The sequence below is a fragment of the Mchenga conophoros genome, linkage group LG5 (genome assembly GCF_057382185.1).
Source record: "Mchenga conophoros isolate Kocher_MC1m ecotype Shallow Benthic linkage group LG5, M_conophoros_male_GT1.1, whole genome shotgun sequence".
Lineage (NCBI taxonomy): Eukaryota > Metazoa > Chordata > Actinopteri > Cichliformes > Cichlidae > Mchenga > Mchenga conophoros.
The window spans coordinates 2,665,871-2,691,914 of NC_140530.1; the positions used below are offsets into that span (position 1 = coordinate 2,665,871).

Genomic DNA, 26,044 nt, shown 5'->3' on the forward strand with positions numbered 1-26,044 from the left:
TCGTGTACCAGTCAGATACGCCAGAGACAGAGACGGTGAAAGATCCATTACCCGTGCGGTGAAGAAGCTAACTGGAAAGTAAAAGTCCTTCTTCGCTGAAAATAATGAGAGTGATAGTGTGTTCCGAAGGCCGTGAGCCAACGTGAGCACTGTGAAGCCCCGTGTAGCATTTGTTGCTTTACATGGTCAGGTTTTTTTTCTTTGCTTACTTCGATTGGATTGGTTTTGAGGACCTGAGAAGAATCGAGGATCCCTTTTCCAGTACTGGATGGCGAGCCCAGCCCAAAGAGCCGGATGAACTGGTAGATTGTAACCCGACTGGTTACAAACACACTGAGTGACTACTGAACATTGAGAGACTGCAACTGACTTTTAAAAAAGGACACAAAAGACAATATATCCTTGGGTCGACTATTTGTGGGGTGTCACGGCCTGGGGGATCAGCAAGGGGCTGATCATTATGCTCCTATCTCTCGGTCTCTCTTTCTCTCTCTTTGTTTCTCTCTCTCTCTCCTGTTTTGCTGGGGTGGAACTCATGGTGGGTTCACGCTCTCGGCCCACGCCTCCCTGCATTGGAAACACCTGGACCTCATCAAGACCAGCTGGTTCTTAAGAGGTAAGAGGTCTGTTGTTCAGCGGTGGATCGTTGTTAAACTCTTGTCAGGTTTCTCGTGCCTGCGTGCTAGATATTAACGTGTGTATCTTTGTACCTAGATTTCCCGGACCCATCCCTGTGTTTCCTCGAGCGGTGTGTGGAAGGAGCAACTGGTCACTAGTAGAGAGAGAGGTCGGAGTGGAGCGTGTGTGTGATTCCCCTTTTCCCCGGATCCCTGGAGCCCTGCCCCCTCACGTCTTGTACAGTATATACCACTACCCCAGCCTGTAAATACACTCGGTGAAGAAACTGTAAATAAACTTTTATTGTTAACTTGCAAATCAGGAGTCCTGCGTGTGGATCCCCAATGGCAACCTGCGACATGGGGTTTATTTTATTCAATTTTGTTTCCACGAAGTGCACTCTACTTTTGTTAAATGTGCACAACCTGCTAAACGTTGATAACTGTTAATAAATGCAATTTTGTTTGTTTTTTTACACCTACTGTGTAGAAGTCCTCTGTTGTCAGACACCCTTGGCTCCTACGAATCTAGAACCTCTCCGATCTGGCCCATATTTCCCCTCTGTCCTCATACTGCGGTTAAAGGTAACTATACTGCCTGTACTACATGCAAAAAAGGCTAGAAGTAGCACTAACAGGTCTTACATGCCCACTAGTATTGCACCACCAGTGCTACATAGGGGCGATCGTGGCTCAAGAGTTGGGAGTTCGCCTTGTAATCGGAAGGTTGCCGGTTCGAGCTCCGGCTTGGACAGTCTTGGTCGTTGTGTCCTTGGGCAAGACACTTCACCCGTTGCCTACTGGTGGTGGTCAGAGGGCCCGGTGGCGCCAGTGTCCGGCAGCCTCGCCTCTGTCAGTGCACCCCAGGGTGGCTGTGGCTACAATGTAGCTTGCCATCACCAGTGTGTGAATGTGTGTGTGAATGGGTGGATGACTGGATATGTAAAGCGCTTTGGGATCCTTAGGGACTAGTAAAGCGCTATATAAATACAGGCCATTTACATAGAATAAAAAGTGGCGAGCCAGCCAGGAGCCTAGAGTGTTGTGTGACAACATTGGAATCCTTTTTGCCCTTTGATCAGACAACTCGCATACTGTGAAAATGGATTTTGACAACAAGTATGCCATTAAAGTACCAAATGCCATAATTTTTAGCGGTGTTGCAGATAGAGAGATAGACAAAGAGGTATTTGAGTTTCTAGAGCAACATGGTACTATTCGTAGAGTACTCGCTGTCGATGATGACTCTTCTGCATTCCACAAAAGTCAGATTGTAGAGTTTGAGTCCAGTGCAGCTGTTGAAATATTAGCACCTAAGCTGCCTTACCTCTTACAGTCCACTGAGAATCCAAATGTCAGTTACCGCATTCGAGCCTTAACTGACGTCTATACCAAGACCGTAGGGGGCAGTGTTACTGAAGCTTATATTAGCAACCTGAAAGGTTTAGCCAAGTTAACTGGGAAGGATTTCGAGGAAGTGTTGCGGGAGGCCATGTCCACAATAGGGAAGACCATTAAAGCTGCTGAGACAGCTGAAATAAACCCTGAAAATGACACTGCTGATCAGACTTGCCCTGTGGTAGGATCCACACAACTTGGAATCTCACCTTCAGTTTTAACTGAACTGGCTCACCCTCCTGAACTCATTCAGGGCACATTCCAACGCCCCATAAGACCAAACTTGACACCTCAAATATTGAGTCCAACTGACCTCGGCCCACCAGAGGTTCAGAAAATAGTAGTCGAGCATGTTGTCAAGAGTGTTGAAAAGGCATCACATGCTCACTCTATATTAAGACTCAGAGCTTTATCTGGCAAGATGCCCAGAACTTACAGTGAAGCTGACTATGAAACATGGCGTTCTCATGTTCTAAGGGTTGGCTCCCGACAGCCCTAAACAAAAAAGCACAACAAACCCGAGCACCAGACCAGGGCGGGCAGAGGGGGTCCAGGAAGGAGGGTCCAAAACAAAAAAAACAAGGAGCACAAGAGTCCGGATTAAACCAAAAACAGGACAACACAAAACAAGACTAGTCATGAGGCCACAGTAAAGTCTGGGGGTCGACCCGGAGGCCGACAACACAAGAGCCAAGACAGATCAGGGGGCCGAGCGTGCACACGGCAACGGCGGTGACGGGCAAACAGCTCCAGGGGCAGAGCGTGCACACGGCAACGGCGGCGACGGGCAAACAATTCTGGAGGCCGACCACTTGGAAGGCAGTGGCGGCCACTGAGCAGGTCTGGAGGTCGGCCGCGATGCCGGCCGCGACGGGCAAACAGTTCTGGAGGCCGACCACTTGGAAGGCAGTGGCGGCCACTGAGCAGGTCCGGAGGTCGGCCGCGATGGCGGCGGCGACAAACCCTTTCCGGAGGCGGTCCCCGAAGGCCATGACGCCACCTTAGAGGCCCGGAAAACGGCCGGCAGAGGCGAGGCGGAACGGGTCGAGCTGGCTCTGACGGTGGCGTGGCAACCGCAGGACCAGGCGAGGCAGGACCAGGCGTGGATGAAGACACGGAGGCAGGACCAGGCGTGGATGAAGACACGGAGGCTGGACCAGGCGTGGATGAAGACACGGAGGCTGGACCAGGCGTGGATGAAGTCACGGAGGCTGGACCAGGCGTGGATGAAGACAGCGGGACGGCTGCGGAACCTGACGGCAGCGGGACGGCCGCGGAACCTGACGGCAGCGACGCTGCAGGCGGTAGGGCTGCTCAATTAATCGAATTTTAATCACGATTACGATCTGGGCTTTCAACGATCATTAAAAATGACTGAGCCGATTATTAGCCCCTCCCTCATTTATCCGCGACACCTTAAAGGCCAGTCCGTGAAAATATTGTCGGGCATAAACCGGTCCGTGGCGCAAAAAAGGGTGGAGACCGCTGATTAAGAGGACCCGAGGGAAGCTCAGAAAGCTAAGCAGAAGTTATTTGAAGAGGAGAGTGACTGCTGTTGGTTGAAAAGAGAGGTAAAAAAACTTCAGTGGTGTTGCACACTATTTTATATTATTTTTTAAAGTCATTATTCAATACGTTGTTATTGTTAACCCTTTAAAGACGGTCAGAGCTGCACACTCCATTTTGTGTAACTATTTTTAAATCCCTGTAGAACCTGAACCGCGTAAGCTAGCGCAATAATTTGTTTTGCATATGAAACTGGAGGAGTTGTACTTACATCTTATGCCATCAGCTTGTCCTCAGTCACGGTTTCCTTCCACATAAAGCTTTGCAAAAATTGTATAAAAAGCGCTTGCAGGAACAAAAACATAATATTCCAGAAACACGCTTTGCCGATCCGATCAGCTGTTTATAATACTTCCCACAGTGAAACAGAAGTCAGCGCGAACTATCGCATGACCGCCATTTCCTGGCCGAAACCGGAAGTGACGTCATTTTCGCGGAAATGTAGTTTTTTATTTGTAGGCCTTAAAAACCTATACTGGTCATGTTTGACTTTTCTGAATAGTTTCTGGGATGCTTAGAACTCGAATTGCACTGCTGGAAATAGTTTATTTTGATGCACCTGCTGTTTTCTTTGCAAATTTGCATCATAGGATTGTTTTTTTGTTTTTCCTGCAGTATATAAAAATTGGTGTATCTCCAAAATAAAACTATGAAGACACTCAAAATAAATTTCCTGTTGTTGTAAACTATTTTTTGCAACTTTTTTGTATTTAAAGTTTTGAGGGATAAACCTCTTAAATTTCTCCAAGTAGAAATATATGTAAAAAAACAAAAACGATTTTCAATTTTTTTGTAGTTTATTGCACTTTTTTGCAATTTATGTAGTTATTATGGACTTAATGCATACATATTATTAAAATATGGGCTATAACAGTTGTATAGCAACTTGAAATGCTCCCACAAATGGCACTACAACATGTAAAAAAATTATATAAGCTCTGGCGGACTTGGTTCTATAGTAGGTCTTAAAGGGTTAAATAAATATCGTCAAATAATCGTGATCTCAATTTCAGTGAAAATAATCGTGATTATCATTTTTGCCATAATCGAGCAGCCCTAGCAGGCGGTGATGCGAATGGTGATGATGTAGAAGTCGGGGGGGATGATTCAGCAGATGACGGCTGAACAGACTTCCCCGGACCGTCAGCAGATGTGAGGATGTGCTGGGCAGGCTCCTCGGACCCTCCAGCAGACGTGACTGGAAGCTGGACGGGTGGCTCGGGCCCTCCAGCAGACGTGAGTGGAAGCTGGATGGGCGGCTCGGGCCCTCCAGCAGACGTGACTGGAAGCTGGACGGGCGGCTCGGGCCCTCCAGCAGACGTGGCAGGAGGCTGGACGGGCGGCTCGGGCCCCCAGCAGACGAAACTTGAGGCTTGCTGGGTTCTCCCGAACCCCCAGCAGACGAAACTCGAGGCTGGCTGGGTTCTCCCAAACCCCCCAGCAGACGAAACTCGAGGCTGGCTGGGTTCTCCCAAACCCCCAGCTGACGAAACATGAGGCTGGCTGGGTTCTCACGAACCCCCAGCAGACGAAACCTTAGGCTGGACTGGCTCCTCAGGCCCTCCAGCTGGAGCAGAAGCAGGACCAGAGGCAATAGGGACCCCTGACTGAGGGTGAAGATGAGTGACTGACTTAGCAGATGACAAAGCTAAGGATTCCTCCACTAACTGCGCTACTGACTGGGCTATGGACTGTAACAATGTTTGGAGAAGGTCTGATTGTGGTAGAGCCTGAGCTATGGGTAGCCAGGGTGAAGACTGAACTACGGGTGACTGAATTTGAGATGAAAGCGGTGGAGTAGGTGACAGGGCTACAGGTGGATGCTGAGCAGGGGACACTGGACACTGAGCTACATGCGGCTGCTGAGCAGGAAACACTGGACACTGAGCTACAGGCGGCTGCTGAGCAGCAAACACTGGACACTGAGCTAAAGGTGGCTGCTGATCAGCTAACTGAGCTGAAGGTGGCTTGGAGAAATTCTGCTGTGGCTGCTCCTGCTGTGGTGTGAAAATGACAACTGCTCCAGTCCGTACCACAGGAGAGAATGGAAGTGTGGTTGGATGATGATGGTGAGGGCTGCATTTCTTCTTTAACGGTGGATCGAACGACTTGGCAATGAACCTTGGCAAAACATACTGCTGACGTCGAGCGCACCAAGTGGCGAGGGCCTCCAGGAGAGCAGCTGAATCCTCCTTCCCTGGGCCGCCCATGCCAAACAGTTCAAAACAAAAACTGGCTCTCAGAGCTGTTACTATCGTTTTTAATCCGTTAATGTCCAGAAAGGTTATGGCGAAGGTAGGGGATGACAAGAAGTTGTCTAGAAACACTACCTCTAGAAGCCTCTTGTAGTTATCCACAGCGTGAATTATGCGCCAGCAATAATCCCACAGCTGTGCGAGGTACTTTCCCTCTGAGGCAAAAGGTGAGTCCGCTGGATCCATCTTATGGTCGCGTCGTTCTGTCAGGGCTCTGTGTGCGGGCAGGCGGAGAGGAGGATCCAAGCGCAGGACTCGAACACAGAATTATAAATCAGAACCTCAGCTTTTATTGTTGACATGAAAACCAAACGTCAAGTGACATGAATACAGAAACCAAAGAAACAGTGACCATGAAGTGACCATGGAATATGGAAAACCGAAACACACAGGCATAATCTGAGGGTACGACGCGACACTGAGCACAGGAAAACACAGGGCTAATATACACAGGGTGGTAATCAGCGAATGGGCAACAGGAGGGAGACACAGCTGGGAGAGATCAGGGTTAACGAGACGGGGGGAACAGAGCTGCACACACTAACATAAGACAAAGACTTTCACAATAAAACAGGAAACATGAATTACTAAACAAGCATGCAGACTTTACATTGAGAGACAGACAGAGAATGACACATGGAACCTGAACTAAACTAAACGTGAGATATAACTGAGAACAAATCCTTAAGCACGAATAAACAGAAACAAGAAATAATCATCATCATCACTATGAGAATAAGAAAACAATCCATGAAGCAGAATTAAACCGAAATATAATAAACTCAAAATACTGGGTCCAACGGACCCAGAACCGTGACACCAATGCCACCTCCAAGGCTTACCACCTCTCTGATCTGGACATCGGGTCAGTTGGAGGCGCAGTTGAAAGATTGCAGCGGTCCCAGATCAGATGTACACACTGGGACTCTTTCCCATGTTGCTGTCTGTGTTTATTGTGCTATGGTGTGTTGATATCTGTGCATTCCTGTATTATCCTTTTATGTTACACATTTCAATGTTTTTTTTCCTCGCTACCTGGCCTGACCTGTCTCCCCAATGTGATGTTTGTGTATTGTATGTACGGTCGGCAAGGTCTGTCATCTCGTTTGTGGGCAAAAGACCTGCAACTGACAAATAAAGGCCATTTCATCTCATCATCTCATCACCTGGCCTGTGCCCCGTGATGTTAAACAGCTCCGCTCATTCTTAGGCTTTTCAGAGTACTACAGGCGGTTCATTAAGAACTATTCGAGCATTTTTAAGCCCCTCACTAACATAACATCAGGCTACCCTCCTTTGCGCAAAAGCACAAAGCCTAAAGCTAAGTCTGTCCAGTACCATGACCCCAAGACACCTTTCGGTGAGCGATGGACTCCCTCTTGTGATCTTGCTTTCAAAACCGTCATTGAAAAGTTCAGTACTGCACCTGCATTGGGTTTTGCTGACCTTAAACTGCTATATACGCTCCATACTGACACCAGCACTACAGGGCTTGGTGCCGCACTCTATTAAGAGCAAAATGGCCAGACCAGGGTAATAGTTTATGGAAGCGGTGGGTTGTCTAGGAGTGAATCTTGTTATTCTGCCCATAAGTTTTTATGGGCAGAGTTTTTAGCCTTGAAATGGGCAGTGACGGAAAAGTTTGCTACAGTGCTACACTTGTCTAACTAAAGCTAGCTGACTACAAACAAAAGGAAAACTGAACTTGAGGAACAAAGTAAAGAATTTCCAAACTCTTAAACATTTCAGAGACATTACCATGCACTGCTTTATTAACAGAGAGGAATACTAATACTATTAATATGAGGAATACTCTATGGTGTTCATGCTTGATTTTTAAGCATATTCACTGATGATTTGTGATAACAATATTGATGTTTTATTTTGAATGAAGGTGCTTCATATTCCACTTAAAGTACGCTGTGACTCCGGATGCTCAGTGTGTCTCTCCCATCCTACAAACTCACACTGGTCCTCAGTATTTTGTTAACCTTAAGGGTGTGCATCTTGTTGTGAATCTGTTCTATATCATGTTGTGCTTTGTTTCCTTTTTCTGTTAGATAGCTGAGGATTGTTTGGTCCTGCTGACCTTTCAGTTTGATTTGTTGAAGCTTTGTGAGGTATAGCTTGTCTCTCATTTTAAATGTGGTTAAACAAAATAGTTAGTCAGCTATTAGTAACTGACTGAATTTAACATGAAGTACAATATGAAATAAGCATTTATAAAAACCTTTATGAACACACAAAAGTAGTTCATTTTGTAATCTTTATGTGTATCAATGTTCATCTGAATACTTGCCTACTATTGTTCTGATACCTATTTCCTATACCACAAACCATTAACCTTTGCTTCTAAAAAACGTGTTTGGTGCAATAATACTATTAAGAAATTGTAACTTCATCATTTATAAATGATGAATGAACTATTAACTGAGACCTTACTATTGTATACTAAAGTGTTAACCTCTTTATTTCCCAAGTGGTCACCACAATCGATGCATTGGCAATGGCCAATTGGCCTGGCAATATTGCAAAAGCCAATAAAGCTGGCCAGAGGATCACATTGGTTTCAATATATAACATTCAAGCTGTAACACTAGCATACCAGAACCAGGAGCTACCTTGCTTTTTACATTATGGTATGGGACGTCACACTATTCACAATGAAAGGGCCAAAGTTTTTAAAGTGAGGGGCTCACATGCACAACATCCAGGTGCTGGGATAGCTTTCAACACAAGCAAAAGCCACGTGACATTTGTCTCAGCTGCAAAGGTTTTGTAAATAGATGCTAGATTTGGAATTGATTTCAAGTGTTGAGCCTGGATTTGGCAGCTGGGAGTTTTAGGACCCTGTTACCCTGTTTCACAAATCTAAGTGTAATATTACTTAGCTTAACCTAAATGCAGGTATAACTATTGTTGATGAAAGAAATTGTTCTTACTTTGATATAACTTTGGTAAATAAGTGGTAATAACTTATCTCCCTATCATTCCCTTCTTGTTTTCACCATAATATCCGACTATCACATTATTGATGAGCTCTGATAGAAAGTGCTACCAAATATTCTCTAGTGCCCACAGCAGAGCAAAGTTTTCATCAGTGTATTTTAGTAAATATTAAGCTACTCCACTAGGTTCCTCCGGGAAATTCAGTTCAACCCACCAGTCTCACTGTCTGTGTGGGTTGTGATTTTTTGCAGTCTGCTGATCAGTCTGCTGATGTGCTTAAGCACAGTAGTATTAGCAGTAGTATATTAGTTGTCATACCTGCTTAGCAGCAGCATTTTCACACTGCCACCATAAACATATTGGCTTAGTGATGATCACAGTATGTTGATTTACTGTCTCAGCTGTCAGCAGTTGCAGAACCATTAAAATCAGATAAGAAACCGTATTTATTGATGATGAGATCTAACATGATAAATTGTCTCATAATCAAGTGGAAGCCAGCTCTACTACATTCGAGCCGAGATGGTTCACAAATCGTTGAGGGTTATTTTGGAAAGGAGGAACATTCGGTCATTACAGGGTTGCACACCAAGCTCTTGTGACGGAGTTGAGATTGACTGAAACTAGTCTCTGCAGTCTGGGCATGTGCAACGTGAATGGGGAACTGTCACTTGGACAACAGCCTGTTAGGAGGCCCGCCACTCTGATATCTGAAATATCAAAAAAACAACTAAAAACACATCTTTTTAGAATTGCATTTTGTTAACTTTTGTCTGTTTTTGTTTTATACCTTGTGAAGCACTTTGTGATCTTTTATCTAGAAATGTGCTATATAAATAAAAATTTACTTACTTACTTACTTACTTACTTATACACAGTACTGATCCACACATACAGTTCTTACACACACACTGGACTTTCTGGACTTTGGTTTTGCACAACACTGGTCACTATATTCTTCATTTCCGGTTAATACTTGTACAGCTGCTGTTATTGTGTATATATTTATTTATATTTAGATTTCTTCATACATTCTTATATAGTTCTATATTGTGTATTTTGTTGTACAGTTATTTTATTTTCAACTTTAATTTATATATTTTATCTTATTCTTCCCAGTTAAATTTACCCTTCATTCTAATTTGTGTTGTACAGTTATTTCATTTTTAACCTTAATTTATATTTTATTCCTTCCTAGTTAAATTTACCCTTTTTAATTTTTCATATTTATTTCCTATCTTATTCATAGCCTTTTCCTTTTTTGTTTTCTTTAGGTCACGAGCAGTTGTCCAAGCATTTCACTACATATCGTACTGTGTATGACTGTGTACGTGACAAATAAAAATTTGAATTTGAATTTGAATTTGAACATTGCAGTTGTTGGCACCTTAGCTGTCTTTCTAAGAACAACATATTTTCCCATTTTCATATTTCACAAAATAACACTCTTTTAACCTTTTGTGCTTGAATTTCATTCATCAGGACTCCAAAAAGTCATCCAAACAACTCATTGCCATCTCTCACTAAATGTGGATAACACATCTGCAGTAATGCCTACAATGTGTGAATGAGTCTTTTTTTTTTTGCCATTTTTAACCAGCATAACTCAAATGTTGTACGATGAGAACACAATTAGCATGCTGGTCCAGAAACTGTGACCCTTGCCAGCGTACACAGTGGCTCTTCAGATTTACTGACAAGGCATTAATTTGATATTTGGCATTTTTCAAGGGCCAAAGTGTTGGCAGCTTATCTAGAACTGACGCGCAACACAGACACATGCAAACACCACCGCCGCCAACCTGACAGCAGAATGGGCATGTGTTGTACAACAAGGACTCACAATGTATGCGGCACAGAGATGGATGCATGAGGCACGGATGGCTGTCAGTGTCTGGCCACATACATATGAATGGACATTTGGGGAAGGAAACGTGGGGACATTCAATGTGGAAATACAACACCCAGGACCATCTGGATCATGATGGTAGATGTGAAAGTATGGTCAAATATTTGTAGATGAACAAGAACACACAAACAAACATTCTCACATCACCAGGGAAGCAAAATGCTCCATTTAAATTCATCAAAAATAGCAGACATTATTTTCATAAGTAAGATCTAGCACAATATGTTATGATATTGCTATGGTTAAGACAATATCAAATATAAAGCATTATATATATATATATATATATATATATATATATAGCCAGGGATGGGTATCGTTTAGGTTTTATCCAATACCAGTACCAAACCGGTACTTTTGAAACGGTTGCAGTGCTTGAATGGTGCTCGAACCGGTGCTTAAAGACTGAAGAACACAAACTTTGTCCAAAAACCTCTCATTTTTAGCTGTTTTCCACTTTTTCTTTTGTCATTTTAGCCTTTTTGGCCAGGGTGAAGGGAGTATCTGCCATCAAACAAGAGGACAGCCGCATGTAGCTATGATGATGTTTGCTAGTTCACCTTACATGCATTAATGTAATAACTTGGTTAGCCTACTCAACGTAAATTACACACGAACAACATTAAGCTACTCACGCAGAGAAGAACGGCTGCTGCTGCATCCTCATCATTTCTGCTACACTGGCAGGGCTAGGGGCCGGGACTCTCCTCTTTGGGTTCTTGGGGGATGTTGTTAACTCCGGGTCCGATAACAGGCAACCCACCCGCAGTAGATGTGCTCGGTGTGAGGTCTCGCAGCAAGCTATCAAATACGGTGCATTTCTCGGCTTTTAACAAAATGCTATACGTCGCCAGGTGTTTCATCAGATTCGATGTGCTACTTCCTTTGCACAGTATCACAGTATCACCTTAAAGCACTTGTTGCAGGCTGCTGAGTTTGCATCTTTTGCTGTGAAGTACAGCCAGACTTTGACCGCTTCACCTTGGGATTTTTTAATCTGTAGCTCTGCTCTAAAAGAACGTACGTACCTGGGCCCGCCTACTATGCTTGCAAAGGTAAAATGATTGGCTAGAATCCAAAGTGTATGATATCTTAGGAAAAAAAAAAGCACCAAAATAAAGCACCGAAATGTGCGCTGCTTTTTGGTCTGGTTACTACCGTTTATATCAGAAAATCATGGCACCGGATACCGGTACCCATCCCTATATATAGCATTATAAAAAATTAATATAACAGCGATTTAAGTCAGATTTGATTTAATCACCATTGAATGACAGAATACACCATTTAAGTATGCTGCAGAACCACACACACACACACACTCGCTCTACACTGGATCCCTTCAACACCTCCAATCAGCAGTGGAATTAGGGTTGCCAACCGTCCCTTGAAAAACAGAATCGTTCCGTATTTAGAAACAAAAGTATTGAGCTGAAAAGGGTATGCACTTTGTCAAATGGTTAAAAAAATAATTACACACACAAATACAAGAGCTACACTTCCCACACTGGGAAGGGTGAAGACAATTGGGTCGCCCAGCCCTGGCCAATTAGGCGTCCCTTTTTTTTTCTTCAGGGAGTTGGCAACCCTAACTGGAATGGTTGGATGGATGAATAGACAGATGGATGGAATTTCAGCAAATGGAAATCCCGACACTCACTGTATACATCATATAAAACAGCAAATGTCATTTTAAAGTCAAAGGCAGAAATTTTCTTTGTGAGAACTTTGTGAGAGGGTGATGACTCATCGTGTGTAAGCTGAGGCTTCGGGGGAGATGTGACCAGTAAACAAATTATCTCTGAATGTCACGTCATATTATTTATCGAATATGAACTATTAGGTTTTCTATGTCATTTTTAAAATATCAAAATATTTACACATGTCATCATGTAACTCCCATATGAAGTGGATTTTCAAATTCTTTTCATGAAATGGAATCAGGAATCAGGGATGGAATTATATGTTGAGTGATACAATACAAAGGAGTCTTAACAGCACTCACATGCATGTGAGTCATGCAAACACAACAGGGACTGGGATTAATGATGACATTTTGAGGCCAAACAGTCACCAAAACTTTCAGAATTTAGATTTAGTACTTCTTAGTGCTCCAAAATATATCTGATGAGCAAATCAAAACTCGATAAAGGCACAATGACCCATACTGTACACACATACATTACAACAGCGGAGATGTAAAATGAATACTTACAGGCACGTCCACATACTTCGAAGCAGCTTTTACCTTGACAAAGATAGAAAAACACTGAGTACAGCAGCTGAACAAAAGTTGTCCAGGTGAGACATAGCATCTTATATCTTCTCACCTTCTGAACTAGAAACACTGATTTGTGGTGATATTAGCTGCACAAATGCACTCATTGTTATTGCATTCATAATTTAACAGTTTAGCTTTTGTAGTGTTGTGGAAATTTAGGGGCGCTAGTGCCAGAGAAGCTCACCAAAAAATCTACCGTAGTTTCACGACCATAAGGCGCACTTAAAAGTCTTAGATTTTCTTCAAAAAGTGCGGCGCGCCCTATAGCGCAGTGCGCCCTGTGTGTTGTAAGGAGGACGTAGTAGAGAACACCATGAGAACGCTAAAGGGTGAAGTGTGGGCGTTGATCGTATATACCGGACAATCGCACATACCTGTATAAAAGGACAGGTATGTGCATTATGTGGAACATTGTTGTTTTAACAACCCTGAAAATGGCAAAGAGACACGCTTATGAAGCACAGTTTAAACTGAAGGCCATCAGCTATGCGGAGGAACATGGAAATCGAGCAGCGGCGAGAGAATTTAAGATTAACGAATCGATGGTTCGCAAATGGAGGAAGCTAGAAAACAAGCTCCGGCAGGTCAAGAAAACGCAGCTGAGTTTCCGCGGACATAAGGCGAGGTGGCCCGAGTTGGAGGAAAGACTCAAGCGGTGGATCATCGAGCAAAGAACGAGCGGGAGAAGCGTTTCGACGGTCACCATTCGGCTAAAAGCAGTTTCACTAGCTGAAGAGATGAACATTGAACATTTCCAAGGAGTTCCGTCTTGGTGCTTTCGTTTTATGAAACGGTGCCATTTTTCCATCCAGACCGGGACTACGGTAGCGCAGCAACTTCCAGCGGATTATAAGGAAAAGCTGGCCATCTTCCGCTCCTACTGCAGCAAACACATCGGCGACAAAAACATCCAGCCCAGCCACATCACAAACATGGACGAGGTCCCGCTCACTTTTGACATCCCGGTGAGTCACACTGTGGAGAAGAAGGGGACCAGCACGGTAGCGATACGCACAACGAGGTATGAAAAGTCGTCTTTTACTGTTGTGCTTGGCTGCCATGCTAATGGACAGAAACTGCCGCCTATGGTGATTTTTAAGCGAAAGACTTTGCCTAAAGAGAAGTTTCCAGCAGGAATCATCATTAAGGCAAATGAAAAGGGCTGGATGGATGAGGAAATGATGAAAGAGTGGCTGAGGGAGGTGTATGTAAGGAGACCAGGTGGTTTTTTTCCACGCATCACCATCGCTCTTAATCTGTGACTCCATGCGTGCCCATCTCACAGCCGATGTGAAAAAACTAGTGAAACAAATGAACTGTGAGCTTGCTGTCATTCCGGGAGGCCTGACAAAGGAACTCCAGCCGCTGGACATCGGTGTGAACCGCCCGTTCAAAGTAAGGCTGCGAGCGGCCTGGGAGCGATGGATGACCGATGGAGACCACAGTTTCACCAAGAGTGGAAGGCAGCGCCGGGCGAGTTACGCCACAATTTGCCAATGGATTGTAGATGCTTGGGCTAACATGTCTGCTGGCACTGTTGTTCGAGCTTTCGCAAAAGCCGGCATCATTTCCGAGGAGCCGCACGGCACGGAAAGTGACTCTGACGGTGAAGAAAGTGAACTTGGCATGTTTGATGGAGATTTAGCGCAGCTGTTCAATTCAGACACAGAGGATGAGGACTTCGATGGGTTTGATGATAAAAATGTGAGTACCAAACTTTGTTTTGCTCCTGCTTTATTTTTAAATATGCACACTTGTATGCTTGTGTGTTGTTGATGATGACGATTACCGGTAATAGAAATGGGAGTAAGGTACCGAACTCAGGTTTGCTCCCGCTTTATTTTTAAATACGCATACGGTACTTGTATGCGCCCTATGGTCCAGTGCGCCTTATGTGTGTGTTAAATACAGTAATGGCACACATAACTGAGACTGCGCCTTTTAGTACAGTGCGTCTTATGGTCGTGAAAATACGGTAATGATATTACAGTTAGCATAAATGATTAACATAAAAACTATAACAATTTCAATGAACTAGTGAGCATAGAAATACACATATCAAAACAGATGATTATAATATGATGCTATGAGAATTTATATAGTTGCACACCATTGTAATTTACAAATGCATACAATGTGGGGAGTTTTATAAAATATTTGTATACGCACACTCAGTGCCAATGCAGTGTTTATGAAAATGGTCCACTTGTGTATGAGGAGATACATACATACATAGAGTATCAGTATAGTGAGATAAATGGATGCTTTTTCATTAAATCAAATTTAAACCCCTTAATTTACCAGAACAAAAGGTAGCTTTAGAATTAATAACAAATTTCCTACATAGGTGCGCTTTCACTGAGGAAATGAAGATGTCTGTTAAAATTGTTCATTACATTCAAAAGTTCAGTTACAGTAGAAAAGCGTCACACTATGATTTACACACTGCCATTTACAGACCAAGTAAATTATTAGTGAAGTATTCTTATTCTGATGCATCTTTATTAAGCTATGTCTCTGAGTGTGTTAACTGAGTGTAGCCAAGTACAGGATAGGGTAGGGGAAATTAAAGTAAGATGGAGAGAATGGGCCAATAGCTAGATTCGTAGGAGGGATAAAGTGAGTTGCGTGGAGAAGAATGACTGGAGCCACAGGTAAAGTTGCTATGAATTGTATTAAACTATTTAGCAACAATTTAACAGCATTTCATGAACAGGAATGAAATCATAAAATAAAATACAGTGACAGCAATAATAATAACAATCAGAATCCTATCTGAGCTCAGATATGTCAGTCTTGCCGGCTTAATAGTCAGTGTTCAGTCAAGTCAAATCCAATAGGTTGTGATTGGTGCGATTTCGTCCTACCGCACTGTTGCAATTGTTCGTGAGAGAAGAGCAACCTGCCCTTCTGGGCCAACTCGGAATGGCTGTGGTTCGGTTCAAAGGGAAAGGCTCGCCATCTTCCTCGTCAGGAAGAGATCCAGGTCTCACGATCCCATAAAAAAAAACCTAGCCAGCACACTTCTAATGTTCAACTCTCAGAGAGGATCTTGTCCACTTCATCCGCTCCCATGCAGATCGCGATGGTTTCAAGGTCCGAAATGTTCACAATAAATCAGGTCCGTTTCTCCAAGGTCCATGCAGATCTCCGGTATGGATATTTGCTCAATTTATCAAGTTAATAGTTATTTTCCAGCGAAAAGCTTGGCGGTGAAAATCAGCGATGGTCTCGTGCACCTCCGTCTGAGCACGTGACGGTACAGAGCAGGGGAAGGCGGGGCTAGTTCCTTCCTAACCAGTAGGGGTGTTAAATATACTCTTTGGGTTTTATTCTTATATTTATAGTATTTATCTTTTATTATTGATTCATTTTTGATCAACTCAGTGATTAACAGAGTAATGATAAATCCCAATTAACAATAACATGTTGTAGTGCATTACTGAGTCGTGTAAACTCACTGGGTTACATCCTCCCCCCTTAAATCTCATGCACGTCCCCGTGCATGGCTCTGGTGGAATAGGCAACATCATTAGCAAGGGAGTCGATGAAAGCTTTGTTCAATCCTTGAAAGAGTGATTTAACCACTGTTACTAGTGGGTTACCTAGCTGAGGATAAGTGAGTCTTTGGGATGGTTGGCGAATTCTTTCAGATCTTCTGATCTGTGTTTCTGTTTGCAAGGTTTCAGGTTCATCATCATTTTCAACTTGTCTTTCAGGTGAAAGTTGATGAGTTGAGTTCTCTGACAACGGTGAATCTGACAGACTGGTCGACAAAACATTTTTGTCTTTTCGAGTGTCTGTTTCAGACTCACTTGGTGTGTTGTTTTGTAGGCTTGTGTCACTTTCACTTGGTGGTAAGTTTGCTTCACTTTCACGTTCTGTCTGAGGTAGGTCTGTTTCACTGTCCATTTGAGGTAAGTTGGTGTCAGTTGAACTTCCAATTTCGCCTTCAGGTAAGTATGTTTCAGTTTCATGCTCAGGTAAGTCTGTCATGTCCGGTAATGTGTTAGGTTGTTCGTTATCATTTACAGGATATTTGTTTTGTTTGAATCCTTGTGTTGGCGGTATGGTACATACTTGGTAAAAATGTCTGTCTTTCACTTGTGGAGGTTCAGGGTAATAAAACTCATCTTCCTCTTCTCAAATGTTTGGTCGGAGTCAACTTCCGAAGCTGAACTTTGTCTTGTGCGTGGTCTGTTAGTTTTTGTGACTCACTCGGGTTTATGCTCTGTTGGTGAGAGAAATCCACAGGGAAGTAACAGATCTCTGTGGAGCGTTCTGTTGGGTCCATCTCCGTTTTCCGGTTTTACAGTATATACTGGTAAGTTTTCATCTGTTTGGTAACAATATACACCGTTTGCTCCCATTTGTCCGCTAATTTGTGCTTCTCTCTCAGGCGGAGATTTCGAACCAAGACTTGGTCTCCCACATGTAGTGTGGATTCACGGATGATTTTGTCAAACGGTTTCTTGTTTTTGTCAGCTATTTTCTGGGAGTTTTTGATGGCTATTTCGTAGCTCTGTTCGAGGTAGCTTTTCAACTGCTTGACGTATTGAGAGTGAGTCAGCTGTGGCTTGTTTGGCTGTGGCAGGCCAAAGGCAATATCAATGGGCAAGCGAGGCTGTCTACCAAACATTAACTCATAAGGAGAATAGCCTGTCACATCACTTTTTGTACAGTTATAAGCGTGAGTAAGCGGTTTTACGAAGTCACGCCAGTGATGTTTCTCGGTGTCTTTCAAGGTACCAAGCATACTGAGTAACATGCAATTGTATCGCTCAACAGGGTTGCCACGAGGATGATAAGGACTTGTTCGGACTTTGCGGATACCGAGCAGAGAGCACAGTTCTTTGATTGTACGCGATTCAAAGTCTCTCCCTTGATCGCTATGAAGTCGCTCTGGAAAGCCTTAATGAACTAGGAAGTTCTCCCATAAGTTCTTTGCAACGGTGGTGGCTTTCTGGTCTTTGGTTGGAATGGACACAGCATACTTTGTAAAATGATCCGTGATCACTAGGACATCTTTAGTATTTTTACTGTCGGGTTCTATTGAGAGGAAGTCCATGCAGACTAGCTCCATGGGCCTGGAAGTTTTAATGTTTACCAGAGGAGCAGCCTTATCTGGCAGGGCTTTTCTACGGACACATCTCTCGCAAGCTTTCACTTTCTTTTTGACATCAATTGCCATTTTTGGCCAGTAGAGACGTGACCGAATGAGTTCCAGTGTGCGTTCGACCCCTAAATGCCCCATGCTGTCATGAAGATTAAGCATAACTGTAGGGCGTAAGGAATCACGAAGGACTTACTGCAACAATGGCCCCAACTGGCGTTTCCGGTACAGTAAGTCATTTTGGAGGTCAAGACGTTTCCACTCCCTTAAAAATAAGACTCAGACTTAGTAGTGGCTGGTGGACGTGAGTCAGCTGCCAGCAGCTTGATGACTTTACTAGGAGATTGTTATCATTGCCTTCTTCTTGAAACATGTCTGGAATGGCAACTGCAGACATGGCAAGTGACTGGACTAGAGCACAAGAGGGTTCAGTCTGATCCATGGCCATATGTCTTTGACAGGCTGCCATCACGGTATCGGATTGAAGTTGGAGCTCGACATCTTTGACTGAGGACAAGAGATGGGATCTGAACTTGTCAATGCATTGACATTCCTCAATAAAAACTGGATCGTCTTCAGGTTTGTCATGTGGTTTCCTAGATAGTCCATCTGCATCAAGATTTTGTCTCCCAGCTCTGTACTTAATGTCAAAGTTATAGGTGGACAATGCAGCAAACCAACGATAACTCGTGGCATCAAGCTTTGCTGTGGTCAGAAGGTAAGTCAATCAATCAATCAATCAATCAATCAATCAAAGCTTTATTCGTCACATGCAGGTTGCCCTGCAGTGAAATGGGACCCCCCCCCCGACCTTACACATATAGCACAAACATTACATGGGGATACAGGTCGGAGATTGGTAGAATCAGAGAAAAAAACATTGAAATGTACACTACAATGGGGAAAGTAAAAGAGGAAAAAACGAGACCCCTACTCATGCTGTGCTTCCATGGTAGGACAGCATGAGAACAGGAAACAAAAAAACTCCTCTGCACAAAAAAGCACATAAATGTCCACAGCACAACATTGTGAAGATATGACAAGCCACAGGGGTGGGTGGGGGGTGAGGAGTAATCCGAAGCGAACACAGCAGCCGCCCTGCACAGCGCTATCATTCCAGCGCGGCACACAGACCCGCTGTGTTCCCTCGCAGTAAACAAGCATCGAAGGCGTTGGAAAGGGAGGGGGGATGAGTGAGTGCCTATCAGTGTAAGTGTATGTGTGTGCGTGTCCATAGTTCAGCTGAAACAGTGTCCTTCGGCCTATCAGGCTAAGTAAACAGTCCTCCAGCCAATCCAGGTGTTCTTGCATGGGATGGGAAGAATAGCCGTAACACAGTCGTTATCAGGGAGTGATTGTTCGGCTCCAGCCTTGGGCCTGCAGCTGGCGCCGTGATGGGGATCCGCAATGTTCATGTTGATTTTGTTAATTTCCATGCGAGCAGCCCAGGAGAATTTTCAGGCTGCTCTTTAACACTCCGACGCTGGTCTCTCAATCTCCCGTTGGAGAGTCGCGAGCCTCCCCATGATGGTATCAAACTTCTGTTCCATGGTGTTATCATTCTTTTGACTCTGAGACCTCACAACTGCAGTGATCCGTTCCGCGATGTCTTCCAACTGTCGCTCAAGGGTCTCATTTTGAGCAGGCCTCTCTCTGATGTATCCCCCCATACGCTCAATGGTGTTGTTTTGAGCCTTCACAGCAGCTGCAAGCGTCTCCAAGGTGTTGACCATATTACGTTCGTTGTGAGAGGTTGCGCCTCATTCCATTTCGATTCCAGCGGGCAGCCTTGGGGGGGTTTGAACAGCCGGTTCCGCTCTCTTATTTCTCCGATAAACCAGGGCTAAGCCAACTCCGATCAGCATGAACCCTGTTATCACGGTTCCGAATAGATAGATATCTTCAGCATCCTCGATTGACAGTCCCCCTAGGCACATGATCCTCCAGTTCTGCCACCCGTCCATCGTGTATCCGGCAGGGAAAGTCCCTCCAGGGCACTCAGGCTCTCCCGAGCCCAGATTTCTCGTTGAGAAAAGGGTGTCAATAGCATTCAGAGACCAGTTGATCAAATCTATAATTCTCTTTTAGGTTTTAGAGAATGACAGTGGGAGGCTATTCCAGGGAAAGTAATGCACACAAGACAAGACAAGGACATAGAGGCTAAGCAGGGAAGATAAGGGTGAGGAGGAGAGGAGAAAAGTGCGACCGTCTTCGCTGAGAGCTGAAGCAAGAAAAAAAAATGGGTTATTGTCGGTGATGACTGTGAATGTGTTCCCATATAAATAGTCATGAAACTTGTCAGTTATGGCCCACTTTAAAGCTATAAATTCTAACTTGTGGGCGGGGTATCTAGCTTCACTACGGGATAGACCACGACTTGCATAGGCTATAACATGTGTGGTTCCATTCTGCACTTGATAAAGAGCTGCCCCAAGTCCGGTTGTACTGGCATCTGTGTGTACCAGGTAAGGTAGCTTTGCATCAGCATACCCAAGGACTGGTGAGGTGGTGAGTTTTTCAATAATAGTCTGAAACGATTTTTGGCACTTTGGTCCCCAACGATTACCAAAGGGTTCTTTGGGGTTAAGATACTTTGGATCACTGGGTGGGTTTTTACAATGCTTTCGTCTCGGAGGATAGCCAGCTGTGAGGGAGGTGAGGGGCTTGACAATTTTTGAGTAATCTTTGACAAATCTCCGGTAAAAACCGGTAAAACCAAGAAACGATTGGAGTTCTTTTAAGGTTTGGGGTCTCGGCCAAGTCTTGAGTGCTTCAGTTTTTTCGTGGTCAGTCTTTACGCCGTCTCTATATACAATGTGGCCTAGATAATGGACTGCTGTTTGGAAGAAAACGACATTTGTCGGGCGAGAGTTTCAGCCCGTACTCTCTGAGTCGCTCAAGAACATGAATGAGTCGGGTCTCATGATCTTCAAGGGAACTGGGAAAGACTATCAAATCATCCAAAAAGACTAACACTTCTTTCAGATTGATGTCTTTCATACACTTTTCCATAAGCCTTTGGAAAGTGCTTGGGGCATTTGTTATTCCCTGGGGCATACGATTGAATTCGTAGAAGCCGAAGGGGCACACGAAGGCTGTCTTTGGCTTATCTTCTTCACACATCTCGATTTGATAGTACCCTGACTTAAGGTCCATCACAGAGAACCACTGAGATCCTGCAAGAGCAGAAAATGACTCCTCTAAGTTTGGCAAGGCATAGGCACCGCGGATGGTCTGCAAGTTAAGCTTCCTAAAATCAATGCATAACCGCACATCACCATTCTTTTTGCGGACCACCACTATCGGTGATGAGAATGGAGATTCAGATTCTCTGATTATGCCTGCATCTAAGAGGGCTTGTAAGTGCTTTTTAACTGCCTCGTAATCATGGGGATGAATCGGGCGAGATCTCTGTTTGAAGGGGGTTTCGTCTTTTAAGTTGATGTGATGTTTTACATGTGTGGCATGCCCAAAGTCCAGATCATTGTGTGAGAAAACATCAGAGAAGGTGTTTAGCTTTTCAGCTATCTTCTCTTTCCACTCTTCAGATAGTGGTGATTCACCAAAGTCGAAACTGAGAGGGGGTCTTGAGGTTGAAGTCTGCTGCTGAGAGTTACACGTTGCAGACACCTTTTGGTCACCTTTCTCAGGCTCAGGACATGGCATGACACAGTCAGGGGCAACTAACTCAGCAATTACACAGGTAGTGGGCAATGTAATGTCATGGTTAGTCTCGTTTCTCAGCAACACAGGAACTTTATAAGGTCCGTGCTTTGGCAGAGATATAAGGCAACAATCTACAAACACACCACCAGGTAGGGAGCCGGTAGTGGGCTGTTCAATAAGTGCACACTGTTCAGGCTTAGCGTGGCTAGCATGCATAAAACCTTCCACTAGTAGCTTTTGATTTGCAGGAAGGACTTCTTGGGTTCTACTTTGAAGTTTTACCAAGCCGATCTTGCCACTGTCAGATTGTCTTTTTCTGGATGCTATTGTATTTAGCACTTGTTGGTATCCATAAGGGAGTACCTTAAAGTCAGGTAAGGTGCTCACACAAAGATGCTCATATAAGGGGTCAAGTGTATTTGTGCCAATTAGTAGAGGTGTGTCTGAGTTTAAGCGAATGTCAGGGACAACTAAGGCAAGAGTAGATAGTTCAAACTCTGACTGATCGAGATCTTTGGGGAACATGATACTCGTCTCAATGTATCCCAAGTAAGGGACTGTCTGACCATTTGCACCTTCGACCTCTAGGAGATCACTGATGGGTTTTATAGGATGATCAGGTAAGTGTTCTTGATAGAAGGATTTGGCAATAGTGGTTACTTGAGAGCCTGAGTCAAGCAAGCAACTACATTCAACGCCGTTGATAACAACTCTGGCTGTGCATTTTCTACCCACAAGTCTTTTGGGAAGTTTAGGCACTGAGTGAACATTAGGCGTTTCACTTTGGGCTTTTGTTGTCTTTTTCTTAGTGGCTTTTACAGACAAAAACATGGCTGTGCCATGGGCTCCCCCGTGTCACCTATTGTAGCCAACCTTTACATGGAGGAAGTGGAAAGGAAGCCTCTTGGCTCTTTCAAAGGAAGAGTACCCAGCCACTGGTACAGATATGTAGACGACACCTGGGTCAAAATCAAGACACAAGAAGTGGAATCCTTCACTGCGCACATTAACGCTGTGGATAAAAACATCAAGTTCACCAGGGAAGACACAAAGGACAACTGTTTGCCTTTCCCGGACTGCGCGGTGCACATTGAAGAGAATGGCAACCTCAACATCGAAGTTTACCGGAAGCCCACACACACGGACCAGTACCTCAATGTGCTCACCCGAAACCCTGGCTGATTGGGACCCACAGCCAGTTTCACACCTTGGCTCAGGCAATTAGAGGATCATCAGGGGGTCCTTTTGTGCCTCTGTGGGGGGAAACTCCCACTAGGTTTATATCTGGGACTCTCCACCATTTGACCTTAAAACTGAAGAAGCTTCTCGGATGAGAGGTGAAATGTCTTCAAGTAACTTAAAGAAGTCCAGACGCTTTTCTTTGCAAGCTCCTTTGACTACGATGACCTGGATGACTGAGAACCTTCACAGACATTTCTTAGTGGGACTTGGTTCAGGTTTAGCACCCATCTGTCCTGCGACAGGGGCTCCTTCTAGTTTAAATTAAAGGACTCATCAACTGGTCTGGATATTTCCCATTCTCGCTGCTTTTGTCTGAGGGCATTCCTTTTAGCTGCTACTAATGCTGGGTTGGGATCATTACTACTGTCATGGTCCTGGGCCATGTGGGCCCAGTATTCTTAGTTTTCATGTATTTTTGTATTTTGTTCTTTATTTAGGCCATGCTTCCTGGGTTGATCTGTTACGTTGTTCCTTATGTGTTTTCCCTTCGTGACTCTTACCCCCTGTGTGCCCCTCTGTGTATTTATGAGCCCTCGTCTCTCTTTGTGTTTTATTCTATGTTTTCCCCAGCCCGTTATGTCTGCGTTCTCCCCGTGCTCTCTCTCCTCCTGTTTGAACCTCTGTGTACTTCCTGTTTTACTTTGCCCATCTCCCATCAGTGTTACGTTCACTCCTGCCGTGTCTTGTTATGATTATCAGTGTCACCTGTGTTCCCCGTGTGCATCCACTTCCCCTGATCATCCCTCATGTGTATTTAGTCTCTGTGTTTCATACAGTCTGTGTCGCGTCGTCTGTGTTCACACCCTCTGTGTTCCGTATTTCCAGCCATAGCCTTTCCTTAGTTTGTCCAGTTTAGGTTTCTGTTGAGCTACTACTCATATGCTGCCTTCACTCTGTTTTGTTCCTTTCATCAGCCATAATAAAAGGCTCGCTTTTGTTTAAATCCACTCCTGCATCCTCGCTTGTGTTCGCACCTGGGTCCACCATACACATTCCCGCACGGTCTGCCTCCGCAGACCGTGACAACTACAGCTGGAAGCGATATGACCATCTTCTCCACACTTGAAACAGTATCCAGGTTTGGGTTTGGCTGACACTGCAGCAATTTGTGGTATCTGTCCCGGCTTGTTCTGAGTTTTGGTACTTGTGTTCCTTTTTGTTTCCTTTTGAAGTTTCTGCGATCTTTTCTCTGTTTTGTCAGCTCTGAGCTGTGCGATTTGAGACCTGAGGTCTGCAATTTGCTTCTGGAGGTCAGACGAATTGCTGTCCATTTCATGCTCATAATCGTTCCTACCTTGAGAGCGTGTGGTTTGCACGTTAGAATAAACACGAGTCTTTTGGATCCCCAAATGTTGTGTCATGCGGGTTGCTTTACTTGCCTGTTTGTCCTCCTCGGTGCGTAGGTGGAGGAGTAGCTCTGCAAAATGAGGTGGGTCGTCTTTCTTTTGTTCAAGTTGAAGGTTTGCAATCAATGAGCTGTCCCAACACCCTCTACAAAACTGTCTCAGGAGCTGTTTATTGATGTCACTAGAAGCAATTCCGTCTCTTTTTATGACTAGGTTTAACACTGTGTGCAATCTTTGCAGGTAATGTGAGGGTTTTTCACCTCCATTTTGATTGGTGTTTAAGAAGCGAGCAAAGAGTTCGTCACCGTCCTCTACAGTTGCATAGGCAGAATCAAGATGTTCAAGGTAAATTTTGGGGTTTGCTTTTGGACCAAGAGCTTCCACCAGGTCCGCTGCAGGGGGTGAAAGACTTTCAACAATCTTTCGCACAACTTGAGTTTCGGTGAGCGAGGGACCAGTCAAGCAAAACTCTACGCTGCTGCGCCAAGTGTCATAGTCAGTTTCGAAAGGAGGATGTGGAACTCTCCCTGAAAAAGGTTTCAGTCTGTATTGCGGTATTGCGAGTTTGGTGGGGGAATGACTTCACTGCTTTTAACAATGTGCTCTACAATAACCCGCTGCACTTCAGGTGTGCTTAAAAGGTCGGTGGGAATCTGAGGGGTTTGTTTCTCGGCCTCTGCCGGTGGGTGAGTATTCAAGGCACTCACATGATTGCTATTGGGTGTTAAAGGGGGAGAAGGTAGGGCCTCATCACTGTGGGGCACTGGCTCTTGTTCAGTGGAAGGCTCAACTGTGTGGACATCCCCTCCCAATGACTTGCCAATTTTAGCTAGTTCATCCATCAAAAGGTCTTTAAACGATCGGTTGCTTCGTGCTGCCACATCTTTAAGCTGTGACAGGTAAGTTACAGTAGCTGATGAGCTGATTTCAATGCTATACGCACTGGCTAGGTCTCGAACGTGATAGACAACTTCAGGTTTCACAGTGCAAGGTCTGTCATAAGGCAAATATCTTTTCTCTAGTTCTTTAGCAGTAGCCTCATGTTGAAATTCCACAATAATCTGACCACCAGTTGGTAGCTTAATCTGCCTACTGACAGGACCGAAAGCTTCTAAGAACTCAATTATTTCTTTATCAATGTCTGTGTTAGTTAAACCACTGACCAAGACAGCATTTTGAACTTTAACATTCTCTGTTTTCACAACTTCCATTGTTAGGACACGTAAAAGTACCAGTAGAAAAAAAAAACAAGTCACTGTGAAGCTCCAAGCACTCTTAAATGTTTTATTAAATTTTGGGTGGACTAACAACTCTGCAAACCCTCCTGGCTGGCTCGCCACTTTCTATAGCCAAGTACAGGATAGGGTAGGGGAAATTAAAGTAAGATGGAGAGAATGGGCCAGTAGCTAGATTCGTAGGAGGGATAAAGTGAGTTGCGTGGAGAAGAATGACTGGAGCCACAGGTAAAGTTGCTATGAATTGTATTAAACTATTTAGCAACAATTTAACAGCATTTTATGAACAGGAATGAAATCATAAAATAAAATACAGTGACAGCAATAATAATAACAATCAGAATCCTATCTGAGCTCAGATATGTCAGTCTTGCCGGCTTAATAGTCAGTGTTCAGTCAAGTCAAATCCAATAGGTTGTGATTGGTGCGATTTCGTCCTACCGCACTGTTGCAATTGTTCGTGAGAG

At 44.2% G+C, this 26,044-nt stretch overlaps 1 protein-coding gene across 4 annotated transcripts in view; it reads right to left on the reverse strand.

The window, feature by feature from the left end:
* LOC146573582 (calcium-dependent secretion activator 1-like) overlaps window positions 1-26,044 on the reverse strand; it is a 329,487-nt gene that overhangs the window by 40,857 nt on the left and 262,586 nt on the right. For 3 of the 4 annotated variants that reach the window (XM_085272827.1, XM_085272826.1, XM_085272828.1), the window contains one exon: window positions 12,910-12,942. In XM_085272827.1, the coding sequence (XP_085128953.1) occupies window positions 12,910-12,942 (33 nt within the window). Of the gene's footprint in view, window positions 1-5,911; window positions 6,091-12,909; window positions 12,943-26,044 lie in introns of those variants that run through there. The other variant, XM_085272829.1, reaches the window with a different exon arrangement.